This window comes from Leucoraja erinacea, chromosome 14 (assembly GCF_028641065.1).
Source record: "Leucoraja erinacea ecotype New England chromosome 14, Leri_hhj_1, whole genome shotgun sequence".
Classification (NCBI taxonomy): domain Eukaryota; kingdom Metazoa; phylum Chordata; class Chondrichthyes; order Rajiformes; family Rajidae; genus Leucoraja; species Leucoraja erinaceus.
This window is the reverse complement of record NC_073390.1, coordinates 13,438,892-13,466,351: the sequence shown is the minus strand read 5'-3', so window position 1 is coordinate 13,466,351 and position 27,460 is coordinate 13,438,892. Positions and strand designations below refer to the sequence as shown.

The following is a 27,460-nucleotide window of genomic DNA, read 5'->3' as shown; positions in this document are numbered from 1 at the left end:
TGGGGGAAAACCACAATATTCAAATTTAATTTTCTTTACAGCCACATTGTATGTAATCAAATATATATATACACACACATAGTTGTACTTCTGATAATCTTGTGCAAGCGTGTTCACATAAAAAGTCAAAGTAGGAAAAAAAATTGCCACATAAAAGATTAACACAATGTAAATCTAGAAGAACATTCTTTTCAATATTATATTTGCATTCAATGCTCCTTCAATAAATGCCTTCAACACTAGGTCAAAACAATAAATTTGTACATCAGCAGGTCAAAATCATAAAGATAAACTAAACATTTGTTTAATCCAAACATTAATCGAATATTTTAGGTCAAGGCTACACAATGACTGTTTTCTTTCAGCATTCATAGTAAATACATTCTGCTTCCCACCCAAGTCAGAAGAACGTTTTTGGCAATATTACTGCAGTGTTATGGTAATTGATCAAAAGCAAGTCATATTTTTAAATGACGATTGCCACACATGTTAACATTCAAATTAAAAAAATCATTATTGTGGTACATATTTTTGATGAACGCAAGAGTTTTGTCTTGGCCCACTTAATTTCAAGCAAAATAAATGCAAAAAAATATATGAAGGACCCATAACCAGGAAGTCTACTTCATTTCACAATGAAATAGAAGAAAAATACAATTCTCGACATTGACATGTACAGCTCTCAAAATCTTTAAATTTAATCTCTCTGTCAGATTTTTTTTTATGGACCTTGAGCTTTATTCCTGTGCTGTTCTGTAATGTTCCCCTGGACCTACTGTCACTCACACATCAGGTTCAATTACATGTTTAAAAAAACTCCTGGAAGCTACACATTCCCTAATTACTGACATGCAAAATGGGTTTTAATAAAGTAAGATAATAATAAATATTTAAATTTGAGGCAACAATATATTCTTTCACCCACATGATTCCTTTCTCCGTGTTATATGGAGTGAGCAATCAGTGCAACCACCTGGAGAAAGTCTATCTTGGTACAGAAGAGGCAAAAACCTTTGTGGCAGCAACTGTTTTTGAGAAAACTGTTGTTCATTTAGCAAAAGATTTGATATATACAATGCTCACTCAACGTCGGAGCCAGAGCCAGCTATTGATCAGCCAGAACCCGACAGTTATTGAGTACACAATGATTTCCCGGCGAGTACGTTCTCTGTTTTCTTCCTCAAGAAGTTGGAGCCGACGATTCAGTTTAATTATCTGACAAAAAGATAGTAAAAAAAAAAAAAGATTTAACACCAGGGAGAAATATTCCAAACATTCCTGTGTGATGCATGTTAAAAGAAGTGTTTGAAATGTATTTTTACCGCAAGAAGATATTTTTAATACATTGGGAGCGATAGGTGTAGTAATAGCAAATGCATTCTTTCATTTTTCTTCCTTTGGCTCAAAAAGAAACTTGGATTCATACAAACTTCTTTAAAAGAGCAAAATATCTCAAAAGACTAAATAGAAACATAGAAAATAGGTGCAGGAGGAGGTCATTCGGCCCTTCGAGCCAGCACTGCCATTCATTGTGATCATGGCTGATCATCCCCTAACAATAACCCGTGCCTGCCTTCCCATATCCCTTGACTCCATTAGCCCCTAGAGCTCTATCCAACTTTCTCTGAAATCCATCCAGGGACTTGGCCTCCACTGTCCTCTGTGGCAGGGAATTCCATAAATTCACAACTCTCTGGGTGAAAACGTTTTTTCTCACCTCAGTTTAAAATGACCTCCCCTTTATTCTAAGACTGTGGCCCCTGGTTCTGGACTCGTCCAACATTGGGAACATTTTTCCTGCTTCTAGCTTGTCCAGTCCTTTTATAAATTTTATACGTTTCTATAAGATTCCCCCTCATCTTTCTAAACTCCAGTGAATACAAGCCTAGTCATTTCAATCTTTCCTTATATGAGTCCCGCCATTACAGGGATCAATCTTGTGAACCTACGCTGCACTGCCTCAATCACAAGGATATCCTTCCTCAAATAAGGAGACTAAAACTGGACACAATACTCCAGATGTGCTCTCACCAGAGCCCTATGCAACTGCAGAAGAACCTCTTTACTCCTATACTGAAATCCTCTTGTTATGAAGGCTAACATTCCATTAGCTTTCTTCACTGCCTGCTGTACCTGTAAGCCAACTTTCAGTGACTGGTGTACAAGGACGTCCAGGCATGCTATTAAATAATAACTTATATTGAACCTCAATGGTTGTTAAGTCAATTGACCAAAAGCTTAATCAAAATGGTAGCCTTCAATGAGTAAAGAATTTGCAAAGGCAATTCCAGTCTTGGTAGCAGGTGATCATGTAATACAAACTGGAAATTGCACGTATTGTCAGATTTTGATGGCTTGGGATGATTACTTGGAAGCAGGAGAAGTTGAAACATGGATAAATTTTACAAAAACGGGTTTAAATGTAGCACGTATGAATGTCTTGGCAGATTTTGATGGCTTGAGGATGATTACAGATATTCTGGATAGACAGAGTAAATGAGCCATGGAGGCATTTGTGGGTGGAAAACAAGGAGTGTAGAATCCAACAGTTTGTCACAATCCTAAAATAACGGCCAGTCTGTTTACATCTAGATGACACCAGTGTAGAAATTAATTTAGTCAGCCGATATGGTGAATAGGTCTTGGCACAGTTAGTATGTGGCGGCCTGAAGCTTATGGAGGATAGAATGAGGAAAAGATGGTGGAAACATGATGGAATAATCAAATCTGGATATGAATGAGAAAATGAGAGCCAGGGATGCATTTGTGGGTGGAAATAGGCAGTCATATTATTGGAGTGTAGACATCATGACAAACGCTCAACTTGAAGTCAAATATGGTGCAAGTTTTGAAGAGTCTGCTTTATTTGCGGATGAGTGATGATGAATGGGAATTGAGTTTCTGGGACCAAAGATATTCACAGCACCAAGCAGTTGTCAATAATGCTCCTCAAATAACCTGCCAGTCTCCCAGACAACCTCCATATACATCTACTCAATACAGCCATGACACCAGGGTTTAGAAATTAATTTAGTTCAGTACCTGTCTTCGTAAGGAAATAGAATCCACAAGTGCCACATCATCTTGTGTTCCTTCCAATGTAGGTTCACAACTGGAAAGGCTATACCTACAGACAAAATGAGATCATCTTTACATTCATATTAACAATTAACTTTATTCAGCTTTATCAAAAGAGAAATATCTGCAAATGGTGAAATTGTTTCATATCATGACAGCTATCACTTATTATTCGTCATCCATTTTGGATTCATTTCTAGTTCCCTAAACACCATCAGCATGTCTCCAGCCTCACAAGGGGTGTTAACGTTCTTGACCACTGCTGCAGCACCGTCAAGTATACTGATCGTTCTATCCCTCGCCTTCATCTTGGCCAGTCCGATCATCAGTCTGTTCTGCTCCTGTTAGCTTATAGAGACTGAAGTGCGAGACACCAATGAAAATAGTAATACAGCATTGGAAGCAGAGTTCCCTGGACACCCTTGAGTCAGGGGACTGGATTACAGTTCATCCAGCTAAATGAGTACACCGCAGTTGTTACCGATTTCATCAAGAAAAGCATTGGTGACCGTGTTCTGACGGACAATTAGGGTCTATTCTGACCAAAAACCCCGATTTACACTCTGCTGAGGTCCAGTTCCAAGGATTTAAAAACGGTGCTCCCGTAGAAGGCCAAGTGTGATCTCCACAAAGCTACCAGAGAAATTCCAAAATATGCTACAGGCTCAATTCAATCAAGCAGATAACAGGTGACCGCGGCAGGAGCTGAATACAATTTGGGGGGGGTGGGGGTGCTCTCTGGCAACAGTACATTTTTAACCGCAAGCTCAGTGCCTTCTAAGCCTGTTTGGAACATGTGCTATCTAGGCACATCCCTCACTCGCTCTGTCCCATGTTGAAGTCTGATCTACTTTCACAAGGATAAATTATTGGAAAGCGGCCGGCCTGCATGGAGCCTCTGGACGCGTTCTGAAAACATGCATCAATCAAATGGCCATCGTCTTTGCTGACATCGTCAATCTTTCACTTTAGCAGTCCAGTGTCCCCATCTGCTTCAAGGAAACCCCTACCATTCCAGTCCCCAAGAAAAGTGAAGTGACTGGTCTCAAAGATTACCGCCGGTGGCTGTAACTTCAACCATAACCAAGTGCTTTGCAAGTTTGGTACTAGTCCACATCTGTGCCAGTCTCTCAGACAATCTAGATCCTCTGCAAATTGTGCATGGGAAAAATATGGTGGATGCCATTTCTCTTGCACTACATTCAGGTCTGGATCACTTTGACTATTAGAACACTTATGTCAGGATCCTATTCATTGACTGCAGCTCAGGCTTAAAAACCATAATACCAAATAAGCTCATCCCAAAACCACTAGACTTTGGCCTTGTGGCCTCAATTGGCAATTGGCTTCTGGACCTTAAGCAACAGACCTCAATAGGTTAGAATTGGTCATAATATTCCCTCCACCCTGACCCTCGATATTGGTGCTGCTCGGGGTTATGTGCTTTGTCCCTTGCATGTTCACGAGCATTCTCAAATGTATACAGATGCAGTATGAAAAGCATTCTGATAGGAAGCATCTCATCCTGGTAAGACAAGTGCTCTGCTCCTTTGCCTGAACACGCAGAGAGTGGCTAATACTGTCCAGTCCTTCACAGGGAACACTTGCTTCTATCCAATCTCTCTTCATGGAATATTGCATCAGTAAGACTGGAAGGATCTTCAAGGATGCCTGCTACCCTGGTCATATTCGTTTTTCTCTTCTAGCCTCTACGGGAAGATTCAGGAGGTTGAAAGCATGAATGCCTCTGCTGTTAACCAACTCCAGAACCACACATCTCTTTCACACCCCAATCCCAGAGGTGCTGCAACATACTTTTACTCAAGTGAGCTTGGTTATTCCATTATTGTATTTTAATATTGCTTAGCGCTATTCAGATTTTGCACTATAATCTCTTGCACTATTTGGTCGTTTGGCACTCATGACTGTATTTATTGATGTATTTATCATTACTCTAAATATTCTGTTTACTGTGACTTCACACGAATTGTGAATTTCATTGTCTCTTGAATGAGAATAAACCAGCCTGATCTAGTAGAAGAGTGTGTTGCCCCATATAGGATTAAATTTGCAGATGGATTAGTGTGCTCTTGAGTATGGGAATTAAATCTATTATTTAGCAAACAAACAATCAGACAGTTGCCAAATTAATGTTGTTTATATTCTGAACCTCAGGAAGATGATAGCTGCACAGAGTCTCTTGCCCAGAATAGGTGAATCAAGGACCTAAGGACATAGGTTTAAGGTGAAGATGAAAAGACTTAATAGGAATCTGAGAGGTATATTTTTCACATAAAGGTGGGTGTATGGAACAAGCTGCTTATACAGGTAGTTGAGGCAGGGACTATCCCAACATTTAAGAAACAGATAGACAGGTACATGGATAGGATAGGTTTGGAGGGATATGAACCAAACACTGGCAGGTGGGATATTTTTGGCCAGTGTGGGCAAGTTGGGCTAAAGGACTTGTTTCCACACTGTATCACTCTATGATATGCAAGAATTCTATTCAATAGAAATAGGCTAGAAACTACCTGGTGTTTACCCTCCCTTAGCTACTGGACTCCAAATGCAACAATCAACTTGATCTTAATAAATTCGGCATGCCTGATTAATTGGCATTTCCATCTCCACAATAATTTATTTGTGAAAATCTGTTGAAAAGAATCTTACATAAACCTTGACCAACCCATATTTGCATCAATTCTTCCTACAGATATTTCAGAAAGAATATTAATACTTAATTGCTTCTCCCTGCAACACCAATAGATTTGAACATCACTTTACACACATCATAATCTAGACACTCAACCAAATAAATGAGAACATTGTAAAATAATTTGTATCTTTCATTTTACAAAAAATAAAAGCAGGCAGCCTCATGCAATGTACTTGCATACATTGCAATCAGGCCAGGTTTTGGTTCTAGTCAACACAATAAGTAAGGCATGTTACAGTCTATTATTGAAGTTGCTTCCATTTCCTACTATTCATATGGCTTAACATTGCAAGTTGATGACAAATTAATTATTTTTACTCAATAAATTATTAGTGGTATGAATTTGACAAGTAAGAACTGCCTTCATTGTGATCACTAAAGAAAACAGAATACAAAATGAATCAACATAGACGTAGCGTACAAAAAACAAAAGCGGCTAATTTTCACTCTGGTCGCAAATTTCTATGTTCCATTGCTCACTTTTCTCTATCATTTCCAGAGTTCACCGTCTTTATTTTTGAGCATAGGATAGTGACCAATTTCCATTACAAGCTCAGAGACTCCCACACCTGCCTCAAATACATTTCCTCTCACTCTTTTTCATGTAAAGAATCCATCCCATTTATTCAGTCTCACTGGTTCTATTAGATCTGTTCTGACACTTTCCACATTGGTGCTTCTGATATGTTTTCTTCCTGCCTTAATCAAAACTTCTCTTCCACCACAGTTGTCTGGGCTCTGAAATGCATCCGATCCATTTCTTTCTGTTTCCCTCTCCTTCTGCCCAAAACAAGGATGATTCTCCTTGTCAAACCCTTCCACCAGATTCAGAGGCTTTCTTCCCAGCTGTTATCAGGCAACTGAATCGTCCTACCACAACCAGAGAGCAGTGCTGAACTATTATCTACCTCGTTGGTGATCCTTGGACTTTCCTTAATTGGACTTTGCTGGTTTACCTTGCACTAAACGTTATTCCCTTATCATGTATCTATGTATCGTAAATAGCTCAATTGTAACCATTCGGCTGACTGGATAGCATGCAAAAACTTTTTACTGTACATCGGTACACGTGAAAATAAACAAAACTGATCCTACCATTAATTAGAGAGCAGTCCTGAGCTACAATCTATCTTATTGAATACCCTTAGACTATCTTTAAATGGACTTTACCCCGCGACAAATGTTATTCCCTTTATTACGCATCTGTACACTGCGGACGACTCAGTTGTAATCATGTATAGTCTTTCCGTTGATTGGTTAGCATACAACAAAAAGCTTTTCACTGTCCCTCAGTACACGCGACAATAAACTAATCTAAGCCCCATCTATCTAAATGTAATGAGGTTTGTGGGATGAAAAGCACAGATCAAATGACAACTGCTGTTCTCAATGTCTCTTGATATGATATATTGTGGTAAATGTGAGTAACACTTCAGATTCCCTCGCTTATATTTTGTGGCAATATAAGATGTGCATTTACATTGCATCTTTCACAGATTTAGGGTTCCAAATGTACTTCTTTGTCGTGTGGTCAATATTGTATCAGCGAATGAGCTACAGTCAGTCCATACATGGCAAGGGCCCACATATATTAACAAGATGATGACCAAGTAATCTGCTATTAATACATTGGAGACTTTTGAATTATCTTTAATCAGACCTTATCTTGCACTAAATGTTCCTGTTATCAAGCCTAAAATACTTGTCTTGGGCCCATTCTTCTCCCCTGTAAACAATATAAAATGGTAACCATGTATAATCTTTTCATTGATTGGATAACATGCTACAAAAAGCTTTTCACTATACCTTGGTACACGTGACAATAATAAACAGAACATTTCAAACAAACTGCTTTCTCCACTCCTCTCTGGTTCACTCTTTCATTTTGACCTACACCTACTCCTCACACATTTACCTTTCCCATTCCACCATCCGGGCATTCAAACATTCCACAAGAAGCTGTGATTCACTTGTATTCCTTCCAATGTAATGTTCTGTGTGCACTGCTCATTACATGGTCTACTATGCAACAAAGGCGGCAAACTTAGATTTGAGATACTCTTTGTGTAATCACTTCATTCTGCAAGGATGGTCCCGAGCTTTATGCTGCCTGTCGCCCTCCAACTTGTCTCTAACTATTCAGTATTTCCAACTTTTCCCCTTTTCATTGTAGATTTAATAATTTATCCTTCTACTGGTTGTATAACCAGCTCCAACAAGTTTCTAATGAGAAACAGATTCCAAAATTGAGAAGGGAAAAGAATATAGGCTAATAGTGAAGGCTGCAATCAAGGCTGTAAATGGTCATATTTACCTGGAAGTGTCAAGCAGAGGGTTAGATGAAATAGCACAAGTTGACCCTCCACGAAGTATTGTTCTAGTTTCCAGGGAAAAAGAGACAATTAGGACAGATGAGAGTATTCAGGATGTAGAATGGCTAAAAGACCAGGACTAAGTACACTTAAAAGAATAAAATAGACATTGACAGACAGGTCTCGGATTATTAAAAGATAATGATGCCTGCCATAAGACATACAAGTAGCATTTATATAGAGCATTTAATATTGCAGAAAAAAATAGAAAAAGAAAGTCTTTACTATGTGATTATGTTTTTACTAAAAACCGTACAGCCTTAATGGTAGTTCCATGAAGCCTCTACAATACAGCCTTGAAAGAATATAATTCTTTGTGCTATCACTACAATTGGAATAACTGAATGAGATTACCTGTTATATCTTCCAAGTGTTTGTCCAACGATTCTGGGCTAAATTAATCAGTAGGCTATGATGATTGCTTACCTCCATCTGACAAGGACACTCGCCTGTATTCAGCAAGACTTCAAGACATGGTTGGAGTTTCTACACTGTGTCTTCATAAATACAGTCATATTAATGCTTTATCAAATGCTCTACAAATGCATAATGCACAAGGCTAATCTTCAAAAAACACACTAGGTTGGTGGGGTAGGGGTTGTTTGAGGAATTGAGAGTACATGTTATAAGATTGTACGTATTCAATATTCTTCAAAAATAGTGAAATGATGTATATGAAACTGTTGAAATGCACCAGAAAGCAATTTAATTTCTGTCTGTTAATGTCAATCATATATTTTACTATCTTGATAGCAAGTACACCTCTCTCTCTCATGTTAAATCCATTTGCATTATTGTTTGCTTTCACATTTCTTCAGCTCCTGTACATAACTGGATTTATGAAATACAATGAACTGCTTTGCTGTTTTATCATGATTTGGCTCACTAGCATAGGTGGACAGATAAAGTGTAGTTGGACTGTTTCGTTGCTGCTTGTTTGGAATACGATACTCAGCTCAATGGGGCATTGTAATAACCACGGTGAAAATCTGCATTCACACCCTAGCATTTTTCTGTGGACCACCCAATATAAGCTGTTTGTTGGTCAAACCATCTTAGTACAGCACACAACAAAAGCATATAAATCATCTGCAGTACCTTTAATGCTTAAATAAAAGTTATAACTTTGCCGACAAACATTGACACTGTCAGAATAGTCCCTGCTACAAATGGAAAACATTGCATGTATAGAAAGCAAAGGTATAAAAATAAACGAATACAGGTAAAATGAAATTACACTATATCATAGGCATGACAGGCAGGTCCAAAATTCACCTTTATATTTTCATGAATTCCCTCCAAAAAATAAATTGTAGAATTTCAAACCTGTATGGAACATGTGGTGACCATTTAGCTCCTCAACATACAAGATTATCCCCAATGAGATGCTTGAAACACAAGTCCTATGAGAAACAAGACCATTTGGTTTCCAAAGCAGAATTGAATACTTGATAAATTGATATGTAGTGGCCCTGCGAAAACAGAATTATTCCATTCCATCTACACAACTGAGCTCCCCTTTCTACTTTGCTGGGCTACTATGAACAGTACAATAACATGTTGCTGACTGTGTTTATCATAAAATTACTTTAAACTGACTTTAAGGATCAACATGACAAATCTTGTGAAAGAAAATGGGGTGCATGATCAGTTGTGATCTTACCGAATGCTAGAGGAAGTGTTGGATCTGTAGTATATAAGTGTCAGATATGAGCTACATGATTTTTTAAAACAGGCTTTGTATTAGCATGACAAATCGTTGGGAGTCAATGTGAAAGAGGATGGGGTGCATGATCAGTTTGTGACCTTACTGAATGCTGGAGGAAGTTAGACAGTATGGCCAGTTCCTGCCTTTTTTTTTTTTACACAAATAGAAAGGGGTACCCAAACATTATTTATTCCAAAACTGTTGAAGGCTAAAATGTATTGCTAAGCAGCACCCAGTAACTTTAGATAACTACAATACTAGAATTTTCCTGCCAGTGAGTATAACAAGTAAAAAACAGTACATTTAAAAGTTTACTTCTTGTACTTTAGAATTGTCTAATATCTTATTAGAAGTCAAAAGTCGAATTCAATTCACCCTAAAGTCAATTAAACTCTTTACAGGCTGATAAAGAAATTTATGGCATTTCAATCATCAGCCTATCATGATCTACATGTATCCTCTTCCCAGCTTTCTCTCATACTCCATAGCTTCCCAGGCTCGAGGATATCAGCCTCAGTCATCCTTCCAGACCTTGTCGTGAAGAAAATAGGTGATTTTTAAAAATACAATTCATTTTTCAGAATCTGGGCAGCAACAGCAAGACTGATATATATGGTTCATGCTTTAATTCACCTGCAGAAGGTGCTGGTGAGCCACCTTTTTGAAATTCTTGATAAATACTACGCCATTCTTTTGAAGTGCATCCTAAATTGTTTGGCAGTGGGTTTCTAGACTTAGATCCAGCAATAATAAGATTGGGAAAAACAATTCTATGTCATGATACTGTGTGACTTGGAGAAGAGCCTGATGATGGTGGTAATCCCCTCACATCTCAATTTCCCGTCCTATTTTATGACAGAAATTGGATATTAGGGAGCTGCTATAAGAGTGGTCCAATTGGCACACCCTGCAGCATGCTGGTGTTAGAAGGGTTGTTGAGGGGAGTGGATAGGGCACTGGTCAAGCAGGCTGCTTTGTCCGAATTGTATCACGCTACTTGAGAGTTGTTGGAATTGTGTATTCTTGATTTGTACCATTATCAAAAGGCTTGAGACTCACGAGGTGCCAGGCCACCCATACCTGAATTGCAGGATGGTCTAGTTGAGATTCTGGCCATACCCAGGTCCTCAATGGTGGGAGAACTTGAATATTAAGGGCAGGTGGTTTGACCACCTCGTGTTCTAAATGGACGTTAAGACACAAAAGTATTTGTCAACATTGTTAGGTGACAACAGAAAGTGCTGAAAATAATTAGCAGATCTAGTTGCATCTATAGAAACAGAAACAGAAATGAGGGTTATCCATGTTGCTACCTAACCTGCTGAGTATTCACAGCGATGCAATCTTTTTGAATCTGGTTGTCAGTTAATGCTACCTGGCACTGTCAGTCCAGGCCTAAATTTTATCTTGGTATTGCTACTTGCAGACATGGAACAGATCACTTGTTGCGGAGTTGTGAATAGAATTAAATTGAACAATGAGTGAACATTCCCACGTCTGACCATAAGATGGAGGGAAAGTCACTGAAGAGGCCTAGAAGTCTACCTTGCTGAATTCCTACCATCATGTCTTGAGTTGGGATGATTGGTCTTCAACAGTCAGTTATTCTTCCTCATGCAAGGGATGATTCCAACTATCAGTGCTCATTCTGGGGGGATGGGGGGGGGGGGGGGGGGGGGGGGGGGGGGGGGAAGGGGGGAAAGGTGGGATGGGGGGAGAGGGGGAGTCCCCCAACCTCATCTATTGCATCCGCTGCTCTAGATGTCAGCTGTTCTACTTCGGTGCGACTAAGCATAGGCTTGGCGATCGCTTCGCCGAACACCTCCGCTCGGTTCGCAATAACCAACCTGATCTCCCGGTGGCTCAGCACTTCAACTGCCCCTCCCATTCCTAATCCGACCTTTCTACCCTGGGCCTCCATGGTCAGTGTGAGGACCACCATAAATTGGAGGAGCAGCACCTCATATTTCGCTTGGGCAGTTTGCACCCCAGTGGTATGAACTTTGACCTCTCTAATTTCAAGTAGTCCCTACTTTCTCCTCCCCTTCCCAGCTCCCCCTCAGCCCACTGGCTCCACCTCTTCCTTTCTTCTTCCTGCCCTCCACCCCCATCCCCACCCCCCCCTCACATCAGTCTGAAGATGAGTTATGGCCCGAAACGTTGCCTATTTCCTTCGCTCCATAGATGCTGCCTCACCTGCTGAGTTTCTCCAGCATTTTTTGTCTATCTTCAGTTTTCCAGCATCTGCAGCCTTCTTAAACCCTTTACCACATGTGATTTATTCTATTACAAATCTCAAATGGTGGAGTACAGAGGCAAATAAATAAATGATGGGCCTTTGTCCCAAACATAATGGAGGGCACTGTATTTGTGCACTGTGGACGGCTTGATTGTATTCATGTTTAGTCTTTTTCTGACTGGTTAGCACGCAAACAAAACTTTTCACTGTAGGCAATATAAAGAGCACAACACTTGATTTCAAAGAGCCACATCATTAGCTACATAGAATTGCACTGAAGTACAGACCACACGCAGCAATGTTGGATTCAACAAAATCTATAGAGTCAGTGTTGACTCGGGCTTAAAATTGGGATGCCATGCAATTTCATCCTCCTTTGAAGAGATAATTCTATGATGCCATATTTATCTAACGGGGTGTTATTTATGTATAAGGCACAATTCTAAATTGTTAATAAGCAGGAGTTGAAAGAAGGAAGGGCTCATAGTAGAAATACAATCTTGCTCTCACCTGACATCACACACACACAGAGCTTTAATACATGGTGAAAAGCGATAATCCTGGCCGACACAAACTTCACCTCTAGACAAATTATGATCGGAAAGTTATCGATCGTGGAAAAGCCATGTGTGAAAGATAGTAGTTGCAATAATAAGCCTACCGGTTAACTAAAAGACGTATCAATCACCACAGTGTCCTTAATTGTCTGGAAAAGTGAGGATATTCACAAAGCTCTTTCCTAAATTTGTGTTAAGGCTTTCTCTTTGTTTTCTTGCATCTTCAGTTGTGTGGCATGTGGGCAGTGGGTTTAACAGTGAATGCAAATTGCACCAGGTAGAATGCAGAACGTGTATGTAATGCGTTAATGGGTCTTTTTAAACATAGGTGTCATTATTTGTTTTGGCCAAGTCACCATTACACTAGAAGCTAAAACTAGGACAATAGGCACTCAATACTAGAGAACTTTTACTTAATTAAAGGATATCCATTTTACTTCTTTTTTTGGAATCTGCTTTTTCCATTGAAGTCAGCATGTAATCTGTTCCCAAATTTTATGTCCTCCAGTTAATTGCACCATGAACTCAATGGAGGAAAGTTATAGAAAAAAATGTACTTTACAATCAATAAATTAAAAGTGAATTTTGGACCCACCTTTTAAATATCAACATTGTTTTAGGCATAAACCGTTTCTAAATGCACACATTATGGAAAGGAAAGCCTTTGGAAAGAAAGTAGTAACCTCAACTGTATCACAGCACAACACAAGTCCAACAGCCAATCACCTTCTGCGATTTTCATCTAGCATGTCCATGACTTGCTGGTAGGCCCTACGGGTGGTGGAGTGGATTACTGACAAAATGCCATGAGGAGAGTATGCGTTTGGTCCATCTTCAGAGATGAGTGGAGGATAAAGACGAGGCTGAGGTTGAGTTTGGGGGGCTGGTGTCACACTGTTCATATGTACACAACAGAGCAAGAGAAAAACACGGAAATCAGATTCAGACAGATCTATGAATTTCAGACAACGAGCTTCATGAGTGACATTGAAGAATACGAGTATCCTTATTATTTCCAAGTTCTTAATATAGTGCATGTTAATGCTAAGTTTAATCTATTTGATTTATTTTTGATATGCCCATATTTTAAAATTGTGTTTTTCAAAATATCAGCAAAGTATGGATTAATTTTTCTTCTTTCAACTAAAACTGAAAGCAGGCAAAGTGGGCAATGCCAAGAGAATTCCCAGAGTATATTTTATCCATAATAGCAACACTAACACAAGATTTATCTCCCAGTTTTGTCCTCCCACACCCTTCCATCAGCCTTTTGTAATGTGCATTTTTTAAAGAAATGTTTCAAAGTTAATGGATTTATTTCAATCCATTAAATCAAATCAATGTCTACTTTGAATCATAAGCATTCTCAGAGATCCTCTTGGCTTGCATTCCTGCCATCACTTGGATTACAAGTAATTAGGAATATGTCGTGCATAACAGCCCATAAATAGCAATATTGCAAATTTAAAGGACAAATATATATATGTGATACCCAAGTTCATTATTTTCCCTCAATTAACATTTAAAGTCAGCGAACTGATTGAAGTAAAATGCATGAACAAAGTCCAAAATAAACACGTGACAAATAAAGGGTTACTTTAGAAATAAATTATCCTCTGGATTTTAGATTAGTAAATATTCAATTGGGTTTCCACATTAGAAAAATTAGTTTTGTGGAAATACAATAGTTTAAGAGCAGCCTAGTAAATCACAACCATTTACTGTCATAGTAAGCTGGTACTGAAGAGAGATCAATGGATTTAAACTTTTGTGCTTGCCAACTGCCAATTTTTCACCGGATGAGTGAAGAATTTAAAGTTGGTATGTATGGATGTAAAAACATGAGTACTAACAAATACCAGAATAGAAGGTATAACCAAAATTAAACAAAAGTGTTCACATTCTAGATACAAATCCTGGAAACTATTTATTGCTAGACAGGATAGCATTAATTCAAAACTAAATGGAAGAAAAGCAAAGTGGCAAAACAATGATTGACGAGGCAGTTATGTAGCTGCTACTCATTCTTTCTATCTCAGTGATCACCAAGTGAGAATCCCACTGATTTTCACCTTTTTTTTAAAAACAGGTGAAATTTATAACATATCTAGCCAAATGTTATAAGGTTCAACCAAGTAAATAATGAAACTTTGTGTTTCTGCAGAGGGTATATTAAAGAAAAGTGTCCAAGGTCTTTAAGAATCATGCCATAAGAGCCATTTTTTCATTGTTTTTCTTTTAAATGTTAAAAGCATGAAGTATGTTAAATAAACATTCCCCTAACAAGTTCCAGCATAGGGAAAGTTTTAAAAACAAGCGCAGTGGAAAGTTTTAAAAACAAAAACAAAATGTTGGTGAAAATGAGATTAAAGAACCACAATCATTTTAAATTGATAACTTGACTTGTCCCATTCCTGGTCTATTGAATTTAACAAAATTAAAATTTCTTGGGAATGAATGTTAATGTAAGGTGAATGATGATGAAAGATCAGTTTGGAATATCAAGCTGCCTATTTTGCAGTTTAATTCTATGAATACAAGGGCAAGGTCAATACAAATTTGTTTCAGAACTAATTAAAATAAATAGCTGGCTTCTCCCATCAATGAAATTATTTGGTTTCAGTTGATCTACCAGTCTACAATTGTTTAATTTAATATTAATTTAAATATTAGTACATTGGCATTGTTGACGGTGCCAATAACAAAAAGAAAACGAGGAGCATCTTGTAATATCTGTCACTTGATACATATACAAAATTAAATGAATTATTCAATACATCAGAATGACCCGATTTGGATAAAAATTATCCCACCCTCATTTTCAAACATGATAAATCACCAAAAAATGAACTGCTAGGGTGTAGGGTGGGTGAAGATGTTGGTACGGCAGATACAATATTTATAGCAAAATCTTAAATGCATTCAGGATTTTGCTAAAATTAAGCAATATATTCTCTCCACAGAAAGGCACAAAATGTCAACCCAAAACGTCACTTGTCTACGTTCTCCAGGTTATACCTGAACCGCTGAGTTACTCCAGTATTTTGTGTCTTTCCTTGGTGGACCAGCATCTGCAGTTCCTTGTTTCTACATTTTCGCCCCACCCTACACGCTTTATTAGCAAATGAAATAAACTTAGTGTTTGCACAGTTAACAAAATCATTAAGCTTACTTGTCAATACTAATAAGTTTAACAATATAGATTTTTAAACTAGCCATGTGTTGGATAGAGACCAACTACTTCATTAAACTAGTTTCAAAAATATATTTCGACATAGATACCAATGAAGGATCATATTCCCAAATTTCACAATTTCATCTGATCAAAGAAAATCTTATTCGTTCAACCCAATCCAAAGAACACGGATAGTCCTTTCAGATACAATATCACTAACTACAATCTTTCCATAATTTGTCATCTTTAAATTTAAACCACAGCATTAGTGTGATTTTCACGAGACATTTTTTTCTGCTATTGCTTATTCTTTTATTTAACAAAATAAACTCAAACAGTGACATATGACAATGGGGTGCAAGAAACAAAAATAATTAAGAATTGTAAAATCACCTGAATCGCATCAGGCTCAATGGCCTATACTATATCATAAAGCAAACAATAAAATTAGTAATTTTAAACAATTTAACCACATTTCATCTTCTAGATGTGGAATTAAGGAAAATGTTGTGCAGCTTCAATATAGGGGATAAGGCATGTATAATAATGCAAGACTAAAGTCGTAGACTATTTTCTAAGTGGGGAGAGAATTGAGAAATTGGAGGTGCAAAGGGACTTAGGAACGCTGGGTGCAGGATTCGCATAAAGTTAATTTGCATGTTGAATCGGTAGTAAGGAAGGTAAATGCAATACCAGCATTTATTTCGAGAGGGCTACAATACAAAAAAAACAGGGATGTAATACTTAGGCTTTCTAAGGCACTGGTCAGACCACATTTGGAGAATTGTGAGCTGTTTTTGGGCTCCATAACCAAGGAAGGATGTGCTGGCATTGGAGATGTTCTAGAGCAGGTTTACAAGAATGATCCCAGGAATGAATAGGTTAACATATGATAAGCATTTGAAGGCACTGGGCCCGTACTTGTTGGAGTTTAGAAGGATGAGGGGAGACTCGTTGAAACTTGACGAATAGTGAAAGGCCTGGATAACGTGAATGTGGAGAGGATGTTTCCACTAGTGGGAGAGTCCAGAACCAGAGGCTATAGCCTCAGAATAAAAGACGTACCTTTAGAAAGAAGATGAGAAGGAATTTCTTTAGTCAGAGAGTGGTGAATCTGCGGAAATCATTGCTACAGACGCCTGTGGAAACCATCAACGGATATTTTGAAGGCGGAGATTGACAGATTCTTGATTAGTAAGGACATCAGGGGTTGTGGGGCAAAGGCAGGAGAATTGGGGTTGAGAAGGAAAGATAGATCAGCTATGATTGAATAGCGGGGTAGACTTGATGGGCCGAATAGCCTAATTCTGCTACTAGAATTTATGAACAACAAACTTTGGTCAGAATCAATGAAATGTCTATTTCAACAACTAACCAAATACAATTTAGAACAAGTGTCAGAAAATGCTTGCTGCCATTTTGAAACACGTGTTGCTCAAACACATTTTTTAAGCATGTAAAAAAGTACATATTCAAGTTCTAAACTTTTACCTATAAATGATGATACATGAAGCTTCAACCACTCCATCTGCTGTCTAAGACTCAAACTATCAGCTAGGCTGAGAACTACCCGCCAAATAACAAAAGAACACCCAAAGTAACGTTTAAATTGAAACAAAATATCACTGGAGATCTACTCACATGGACTCTGTTCGGACAAGCTGCCCATTTGGTCGGGCGGCATTTTCACTCATTGAACGCTCCCTCCGTAAACGAGTATGTGAGCGACCCTGAAGAAAAAAGATTCAGTTAGCAGAATGTCCGATTAGATTTGTTTAATGACTTCCTACATAAGAACAAAAGCAAATACTTTCCTAACATTTCTTTCTTCCACAGGAAGATTTCAACACCCAAGATATTTCCTTACTAAAAAAGTTGAAAAACAAACCATGCTTATGAATAACATCAATGTCCTCACTAGCTGTAATTATTTTTCTGTCCATTCCCTGCCATTTACAAGACAGTTTTTTTAAACTTTCCTTCAGATTTTATTCTCTTTAAAATTCAGTAACCCTTACTTCTTGATTAGTAAGTATGTCAAAAGGCTGTGGGACGAAGGTTGGAGAATGGGGTTGAGAGGGAAGGATAGATCAGCCATGATTGAATGGCAGAGTAGACTCGATGGGCCGAATGGCTTAATTCTGCTCCTATGAATTGCTTCAAGAGCCAATACTTATTTCAGCCCAATACAGCCAATAACAAATACTTATATCAATGGAACATTCTTCACCAAATTAACGATTAAAACAAACTATTATTATTAAGATCTTTTGCCAATGGTGTTACAGTAATAGTGGATGGAAGCACGTTAAACAAATAAATCCCCTTATAACAGGAAATTTGGGGTTTTGAGGTCAAGGGAAATGCACAGTCCAAATTAATTAAATACACTAAAGAACACAGCATGTCACATACCATCCTTGGATGACAACTGGGGCAGATAAGTATTCTCGACGCTCTTGGTTGTCTTGACACACTTAAACATATAAAAACGTATCTAGAACAGATTAGACAGTGACTTCCTGGTTGAGGGGTGCGATTAGAAGAGAGGGGTTCAACCTTGACCAGAATTCTAACGGAACTAAACAAACTAACTCCAAATGATAACTCACTAAAGATATTTAGATTCCTGTTAAAGCATTGTCAAATTGCAAATGTCAGCTCATCAGTTTCCTATTAAATACAAAAAACATGTCAAAGCAAGTAATCACTACCACCACATGAACATTCTGGTAACTTTGCTTTCAGAAGGGAAATGATCCCCTGGCTACTTCAGAGGATGGATATGTTCACAGGTAAAAATGAAAGTAGCAGAATATTGTATATGTAGTTGGTACATGAATCATGTAAATTAATTTTGCAATAATGCAACAATTATAATGGACAAGAGCTTGTATCACTAACCACTCACCTCTTCGGTCTGTGGAGTTGCAGTAACAGGCCGCTCAAGGTCCAAGAAGTCTAAAGGTTGCTCAGTTAGAGTGAGGACACGCGGGGGCGTTTTCAATGCCAAAGGTTCTGTAAGATTTGATGTCATAAGGTCCAAATCTCTTGGCCTGGAATTGTTTTGGTCACCTAGTGCAATGAACAGCCATGCTTTATAAGTGTGCAATTACATTGGAAAGAACACATGCAGAGTGATCCAATAATTTGAAAACAACTACAAATAAAACAAATGCCACCACGTATCAAGAATTAGTAAGAATTATACTTCATTGTATAATTTTGAGTATAGAAGTTGAGAGGTCATGTTGCAGTTGTATAAGACGTTGGTGAGACCGCATTTTGAATATTGTAGGTAGACAAAAGTGCTGGAGAAACTCAACGGGTGCGGCAGCATCTATGGAGCGAAGGAAATAGGCAACGTTTCGGGCCGAAACCCTTCTTCAGACTGATGTAGTGTGAGGGGGGGCATGAAGAAGAAAGGACGAGGAGGAGCCTCTGAGGGCTGAGGGAGAGCTGAGAAGGGGAGGAGACAATTAGGGCTACCGGAAATTACAGAGGAGTCAATGTTCATGCTGCTGGGGTATAAACTGCCCAAGCGAAATATGAGGTGCTGCTCCTCCAATTTCCGGTAGTGCTCACTTTGGCCATGGAAGAGGTCCAGGGCAGAAAGGTCGGATTCGGAATGGGAGGGGAAGTTGAAGTGCCGAGCCACCGGGAGATTAGATAGGTTATTGCGGACCGAGCGGAGGTGTTCGGCGAAACGATCGCCAAGCCTACGTTCGGTATCACCGATGTAGATCAGCTCACTACATTTAGAATATTTTGTTCAGTTCTGGGAACTATGTTATAGGAAAGGTATTGTCAAGCTTGAAAGGGTTCAGAAAAGTTTACGAGGATGTTGCCAGGACTAGAGGGTGTGAGCTATAGGGAGAGGTTGAGTAGGCTGGGTCTCTATTCCATGGAGCGTAGGAGGATGAGGGGAGATCTTATAGAGTTGTACAAAATCATGAGAGGAATAGATCGGGTAGGTAGTCTTTTACCCGGAGTAGGGGAATCGAGGGCCAGCAGACATAGGTTCAAGGTGAAGGGGAAAAGATTTATTAGGAATCAGAGGGGTAACCTTTTCAAAGAGGGTGGTGGGTGTATGGAACAAGCTGCCAGAGGAGGTAGTTGAGGCTGGGACTATCCCATCATTTAAGAAACAGTTGGACAGGTACATGGATAGGACAGGTTTGGAAGGTTATGGAACATTGTTGGCCGGTGTGGGCGAGTTGGGCCGAATGGCCTGATTCCACACTGTATCACTCTATGACTCTAAATTACAAGTAACAGCAGAAATGGGGAGAATGATAATGATGAAAAGTGATAAAACATGGAAAAGCCCTTTTGGCCCACAAGTCCACACTATTATGCAGCCATTCATGTTAATATACTTATCCCATTTATTCTCCCACATTCCCATCAGTCTCTGCCATGGGCAGTAATTTACAGTGGCCAATCATGTGTCTTTGGAATGCGTGAGGAAACTGTTGAACCTGGAGGAAACTCACGCAGTCACAGAGAGACAGTGTAAACTCTACAGATATCACAACAGACCAGACTTCATCGTCAGTGGGATATAGGAGGGAAAAAAGCTCTATTATATATTTTTTTAAATCCTAAATATTTTAAAATCTTACCTTATCCACTGAAATCTCTGCTCATTATTGTAACTTCTTAAAGACAAGTAAACAATAAAAGCCAGGATTGTCTATGAACCTCATTTAAATAGAAAATATTTCCGGATTATCCACTCTCAAGGTGGAGAATGCCAATGATAACTTTGTAATGTTTTCTCCAAGTTGCAGTAGCCTAGAATGAATAATTCCGCCCCTTCCACTCAAAGGGAAAATAACTAAGAAACAACAGGCTACCATTCAAAATAAAATACTTTAACTTAATACCTTAACTAAATCAATTAACTAAAAATAAATGTCATGATTGCAAATCACAATTGAAAGCAGATGATCGAGTGACCTATTTCAGAAACAAGTTCTTTCTTTTTCTTGAAAACATAACTTCTTATCACAGTGCAACCCAAATACAACCCAGGTGCCTGAGGACAGCTTTTTAACAGCCACATTAACAAAGAAACTAGTATATTTCTTGGCAATATTCAAAATCACAATAGAACTAGTCATTCTATATTATGATTGCATCTGCTTGGAAGTATGTAGTTATCTAACAGTTGCATTCATGCATGGAATAGAGGCACCAAACTAGGAATAGATATGTTAGATGCACAGAGTCTTTTACCCAAATGAAGAACAAGAGGGCATAGGTTTAAGGTGAAAGGGGCACAATTTAATAGGAATCTGAGGGGCAACTTTTTCTGTGTGAAAAACTTGCGCTTGAGATCCAAAATTCACACAGGAGCTTTTCGGTATATGTTATGAGCTGCCAAAGGAGATAGTTGGGGCAGAAACTATAACAACACTTAAAAGACATTTTGCAGGTACTTGGATAGGAAAGGTTTAGAGGGATTATGGGCTAAACGCAGGCAGTTGGCACGTGTAGATGGGGCATTAGTGGGACAACTGGGAAGGGGGAGGGGATGGAGAGGGAGGGAAAGCAAGGGCTATTTGAAGTTTGGGAATGGGAGGGAGAGTTAGTGCTGAGCAACAAGGAGATCAGGTAGGTTAAGACAGACTGAGTGGAGGTGTCGAGCGAAACGATCCTCAAGCCTACGCTTGGTCTCGCCGATGTCCAAGAGGGAAACCCCCCCCCCCCCCCATTTCCTAAAGAATAAGGAGATCTCCGGGGTTTCCCCTCTTCCATTATAGATGAGGCTCTCATTCAGGTCTCCTCGATATCCCACAGCTCCGTTCTTGCCCCCCCTCCCTCCATTCGTAACAAGGACAGAGTCCCCCTTGTCCTCACCTACCACCCCATCAGCCGTCGCATTCAGCATATAATCCTCTGACATTTTCGCCACCTCCAACGAGTTTGCACTGTTGGCCACATCTTCCCATCTCCACACCTTTCTGCTTTCCGCAGAGACCACTGCCCCGCAACTCCCTAGTCAACTCGTCCCTTCTGATCCAAACCACCACCTGCCCAGGTACTTTCCCCTGCAACCGCAGGAGATGCAACACCCATCCCTTTACCTCCCCCCTCGACTCTATCCCGGGATGGCGGGACTATCATGTGCTGAGAGAATGGAGCAGCTGGGCTTGTACACTCTGGAGTTTAGAAGGATGAGAGGGAATCTCATTGAAACATATAAGATTGTTAAGGGTTTGGACACGTTAGAGGCAGGAAACATGTTCCCGATGTTGGGGGAGTAATGAACCAGTGGCCACAGTTTAAGAATAAGGAGTAAGCCATTTAGAACGGAGACAAGAAAACACTTTTTCTCACAGAGAGTGACGAGTCTGTGGAATTCTCTCCCTCGGAGGGCAGTGGAGGCGGGTTCTCTGGATGCTTTCTAGAGAGAGCTAGATAGAGCTCTTAAAAATTGCAGAGTCAGGGGATATGGGGAGAAGGCAGAAACGGGGTACTGATTGGGGATGATCAGCCATGATCACATTCCATGATCAGCCTTGACCCCAACCATGGACTGTTTACCCTCCTACCATCCGGGAGGCGCTACAGGTCTCTCCGTTGCCGAACCAGCAGGTCGAGGAACAGCTTCTTTCCGGCGGCTGTCACTCTACTAAACAACGTACCTCGGTGACTGCCAATCACCCCCCCCGGACACTTATTATTTATTTTTTATTCAAATCGTTTGCTATGTCGCTCTTCAAGGGAGATGCTAAATGCATTTCGTTGTCTCTGTACTGTACACTGACAATGACAATTAAAATTGAATCTGAATCTGAATCTGAATGGTGGCGCTGGCTCGAACGGCTGAATGGCCTACTCCTGCACCTATTGTCTATTGACCCGACAGTCTTTTCAGGCGAGGCAGAGGTTCACAGGCAACCTCCTCTACTGTGTTCACTGTTCCAGGTGTCAACTCCTGTACATCGGTGAGACAAAGCGCAGGCTCGGCAATCGTTTCGCTGAACACCTCCGCTCAGTCTGTACTAACCAACCAGATCTCCCGGTTGCTCAGCACTTTACCTCCCCCTCCCATTCCCAATCTGACCTGGGCCTCCTCCATTGTCAGAGTGAGGCCCAGCGCAAATAGGAGGAATAGCACCTCATATTTCACTTGGATAGCTTAGATATGTGCGGTATGAACATTGACGTCTAACATCAAATAGCCCTTGCTTTCCCTCTCTCTCCATCCTCTCCCCTTTCCCAGTTCTCCCACCAGTCTTACTGTCTCTGACTACATTCTACCCAAAGATTCTATCTGTCCCGCCCACTCTCCTTACATCAGTCTGAAGAAGGGTCTTGAACCGAAACGTCACCCATTCCTTCTCTCCATAGATGCTGCCTGTCCCGCTGAGTTACTCCAGCATTTTGTGTCTACCGTATGACTCTATGCCTTGCAATAGAGATAGCCAGTGCTTTTAAGCTGCCACATCAACCATTAAAATGGCATAATCTTGAAGATATTAAGCCATTTGTTTATTTTTAAATGAGGAATTTTCCCTCCTCTCCTTACCCAAAATTGAAAATCAGTTACTTCTTGCTACTACTCATGTCCAAAGCTGTTTGTGACTAACACTCATTGCAATAAAAATGCTTCCTGATCAGGACAGTCTTGCTCTCTCAGGTCAAATAAGGAGTAAAAAGTAAATCACATCAAGATATATTGGCAGCATTGAACAAATTCCTCTGGTTTGGAGAAGTGCAGGCTCCCAAAATCTTGGATAAGGGACAACAGTGAATATGCCTTAAAGGAACTTAATTGCCTGGAATGCATTTGGGACTGGGTCACAAGGTCATTAAGGGAGCTTTTAAGTTATGTTTAATTTAAATTAAATGTCATAAGTGACTTAACATTTAGAAACTTTCAGTTTGAACCAGGAATACAGTACCTGCAATAAAAATCCTCTCTGGTACCTCCATTACAGTTGTGGTGCTCGGAAAGTCTCCTTTTCCCCACCTATCTTCTGCAGACCCTGGCGCAACCTGAAGCTTCTCAGGGACTCTCATCCGCTGGCTGATACCCTCAGTATATTCCATCTCATACTGGATGCGGTTAATTTCAGCCATGTCACTGGTGGGAGAAGGAAATGACGCCACGTTCATAATACTGGAAAGGAATAACGACTGTTAGAATAAAGCACTTCAACCAAACAAAAATGTTGAAGTTAGATTAAAAAAGAAATTGAAAAATCTGAAGTTTATCTAACAGAATAATATAATGCAAATTGTATTCCACCCATTTTTATCCTGCACATACCACCATGTCATTGACCATCATACTTTACCAGAGGGGTGAACTTATCAAATAGCAAAGGTCGGCGTGGACTTGGTGTGCTGAAGGGCCTGTTTCCATGCTACATCTCTACACTCACAAAGTATGCTATGATAGAATCAGACTTTGCTACTGGAAGTACGCGTCGTTTCAGGCAACAATACATATCACCACCATAAGTTAGTATCTCTAATTTAGAAAAATGTTAGTCAAGCAACTTCCAACAATGTCAAGAATAAATCATGAAATGTGCGTGAAAACCTGCTGGAAGAAGGGTTTGGGTTTTCAGAAGTAAACAGGGAGAAAGATTTAAGGCAGCAGGCTGGATGAAATAGTGATATTCGTCAACTATGATAATCCGAGTGATAAACTGGTCTTCCAATTCATGCACTCATACTTTCATAATCTGGAGTTAGAGAGTCATCTATGCTATGAATACAATGAAACCCCGGTGTGTGAGCCGTGCGTATTGGATGGTGCACTCGGCCTGCTGGAGGGCCTGGTCCTGCTTGCTGGGACATGCCCGTCTCGCCGTTCACCGGGACACTCCCAGCAGAATTCCCTGATTTTAGGTAACAAATACCCCCTCTCCCCCCCTTCCTTCACTAAACATCCATTAGCCAGCTCCACAATTCAAAACAATGTATGCCTCTTGGGCTCACACCTATCTCCAGTCTGCTTATCAGGGAACCTCCTTGTCTGAGGTCATTTTTGAAAGGGGGGGTGCCTGAGCACTGATCATCGGCCTCGAGGGTACCCAGATTCTTATTAAATCTTTTCCCCTTTACCTTAAGCCTATGTCTTCTGGTCCTCGATTCACCTACTCTGGGCAAGATTTGTCCCGGTTTTTACTGGCTTCCAGTTCACCCCTCCCTCCACTCCTATAAACAGTTTGAAGAACAGTCCCGATCCAAAATATTATCAGTCTATTTTCTCCAGATATGTTGTCTGAGCCACTGTGTTACTCCAGCAATTTGTGTGTACATTTGATATAAACAGTTCCTTTTTTATTCCATTTTATGCCATTTGCCTTCATGTTGGAGCAGTCCACTAAACCTTTACTATTGCAGAGACTTCTGAAAAAAAAACAAAGAATTGGCTAGAAATACAAACACTAGAGCCAGCAGCAGCCCTTTTTGCTTCAATTTTTTAATTCAACATCCTTCTTGTTACCTGCTCTCCGGGGAGTCGCGCACAAATTACGATTGGGACCTCAATAGATTCCAGTTCCCTTTTTACTAATGGTGACAGATCTTGCCCTCGCTGTACCTGACATCTCCACCATGACACTTCACTGCTTTACATCTCTCCTCACCTCCAACATCCAATGTCGTCCCCTTTTGGATCTGTTTCACCGTTTGATGTCAATGTGAACAGCCGGCGATGTGTGGAACACTACACAACATTAACCTCAACTATGAAGTCTGAAGAAGGGTCTCGACCCGAAACGTCAACCATTCCTTCTCTCCAGAGATGCTGCCTGACCCGCAGAGTTACTCCAGCATTTTGTGTCTAACCTCAATTATGAACTGTGTTTTGTTGCAACTAAAGACCTTCCGGTATTCTTGCAGTAGTATTGGGATTATTAATTTATTTAATTGTTTGTTTATATTTTATCATCTACGTGTATTGTGTATTTATGCAATAGTGTTGGGTTTATTGAATTTACTGTTGTTTATGTTCTATTATATATGTGTATCGGGTATTTTTACAATCGTGTTGGGGTTATGAATATACTAAATTGTTGTTTCTTTTCTATGTGTGTTTGTTTTCTATCTATGGGTTTGCAAGCAAGTTAGTTAAGTTGCTGAATGGAAGAATGTAATTGCTCCGTCTGTCGGTACAAATGACAATTAAACACTGCTGACCCTCGGCTGCGTTGGGCTCCGACCTTGACCCCGTGCCCTGGTGGTCGTGGCCCGCTCTCCAGTCACAGACGCCCCCGGTGTGGGGAGGCTGTGCCCGCACAGGGCCCGGTGCCGCTCCCCGGGGTTACAGCCCCAACCCCCACCCCCGGGCCTTACACTTACCTCCGCTACACACCGACTGCGGCGGTTCGCAGGCCGCGGCTTCCCACCCGGAGAGGTTGAGGGGACGGGGGTGGGGGGTGGGGGGAGCTCCGGCCACTCCTTGCTCGGGAATTACGAGCGCCCGTCGCAGTTCCCTCTCACGCAACAGAAACCATTTCCAGAGTCCGGTTGACGGCAAAATGACCGGAGGCGAAGCTACCGGTCGCGCTGGTCTGGCGCGGACGGGCTTCCGTACTGGAAGCTGCGCATGCTCACCAACCGCCCCTCGATCGCTGCTCTGTTGACAACCGCGCATGCGCCGAATAACCGCCCCCCCCCCTCCTGTGCGCATGCGTGCTGTTCAGTTGTCAATGACCAGAGTTGGTGGAAGAAACATCTACTGTCTATTGTTTAAGAGGGAACTGGAGATGCTGGAGAATCGAAGGTTACACAAAAAAGCTGGAGAAACTCAGCAGGTGCAGCAGCATCTATGGAGCGAAGGAAATAGGCAACGTTTCGGCCCGAAACCCTTGGTTTCGGCCCGAAACGTTGCCTATTTCCTTCGCTCCATAGATGCTGCTGCACCCGCTGAGTTTCTCCAGCTTTTTTGTGTAACCATCTACTGTCTATTTCTCTACACATGCTGCCTGACCTGCTGAGTTCCTCCATTGGGTTTTTTTTAACCCCCCCAATCTGTCAATTCTATTTTAAGCTGAACATATATTCAATATATTTTCCAAATCCAAGGCGTAGCTATGGGCACGTGCATGTGCCCCAGCTCTGCCTGCCTCTTTGTAGGGTACATCGAACAATCCTTGTTCGAGGCGTACAGTGGCCCTATCCCCGAACTCTACCTCCGCTACATCGACGACTGCATTGGTGCTACCTCCCGCACCCATGCAGAACTCACTAACTTCATCCTTTTCACCACGGACTTCCATCCAGCACTCGATTCACCTGGACCATTTCCGACATCTCCCTGCCGTTTCTAGACCTCACTATCTCCATCACAGGCAACACACTTCTGACCGACATCTACTATAAACTCACTGACTCCCATGGCTATCTGCACTACACTTCTTCCCACTCTTCCTCCTGTAAGGACTCTATCCCCTACTCCCAATTCTTCTGTCTACGCCGCATCTGCACCCAGGATGAGGTGTTCCAAACCAGGGCATCGGAGTCGAGATGTCCTCATTCTTCGCGTTCCCCTCTTCGACTATAGATGAGGGTCTCACTAGGGTCTCTTCTATACCCCTTAACTCTGCTCTCACTCCCCACTCGCAACAACCCTCTTCTTCTTT

General features: G+C 40.6%; 1 protein-coding gene across 4 annotated transcripts; it reads right to left on the bottom strand.

The window, feature by feature from the left end:
* On the bottom strand, positions 1-26,431 carry mffa (mitochondrial fission factor a). Of its 4 annotated transcripts, XM_055645630.1 has the most exons (8): positions 26,178-26,431; positions 23,765-23,982; positions 18,760-18,923; positions 17,490-17,578; positions 13,400-13,567; positions 8,112-8,174; positions 3,043-3,127; positions 1-1,215 (listed from the first exon to the last, which is right to left on the bottom strand). In XM_055645630.1, the coding sequence occupies exons 2-8, from the start codon at positions 23,976-23,978 to the stop codon at positions 1,084-1,086; spliced, it is 915 nt and encodes a 304-aa protein (XP_055501605.1). In that variant the 5' UTR covers positions 23,979-23,982; positions 26,178-26,431; the 3' UTR covers positions 1-1,083. The 4 variants fall into 4 exon arrangements, with proteins under 4 accessions (XP_055501605.1, XP_055501606.1, XP_055501607.1 ...); XM_055645631.1 differs by lacking the exon at positions 8,112-8,174; XM_055645632.1 differs by lacking the exon at positions 13,400-13,567 and having other exon boundaries at positions 26,178-26,429.
* Between the last annotated feature and the right edge of the window lie 1,029 nt (positions 26,432-27,460).

Bases quoted from the DNA above. Each gene is read 5' to 3' on its own strand.
- mffa (XM_055645630.1), bottom strand. From the start codon at position 23,978: ATGAACGTGGCGTCATTTCCTTCTCCCACCAGTGACATGGCTGAAATT. The intron at 13,568-17,489 runs GTGAGTAGATCT...ACATATGAACAG, and splicing joins CTTGTCCGAACAGAGTCCAT to TGTGACACCAGCCCCCCAAA. The intron at 3,128-8,111 runs GTAAATATGACC...TTTTGTCTGTAG, and splicing joins CCTCTGCTTGACACTTCCAG to GTATAGCCTTTCCAGTTGTG.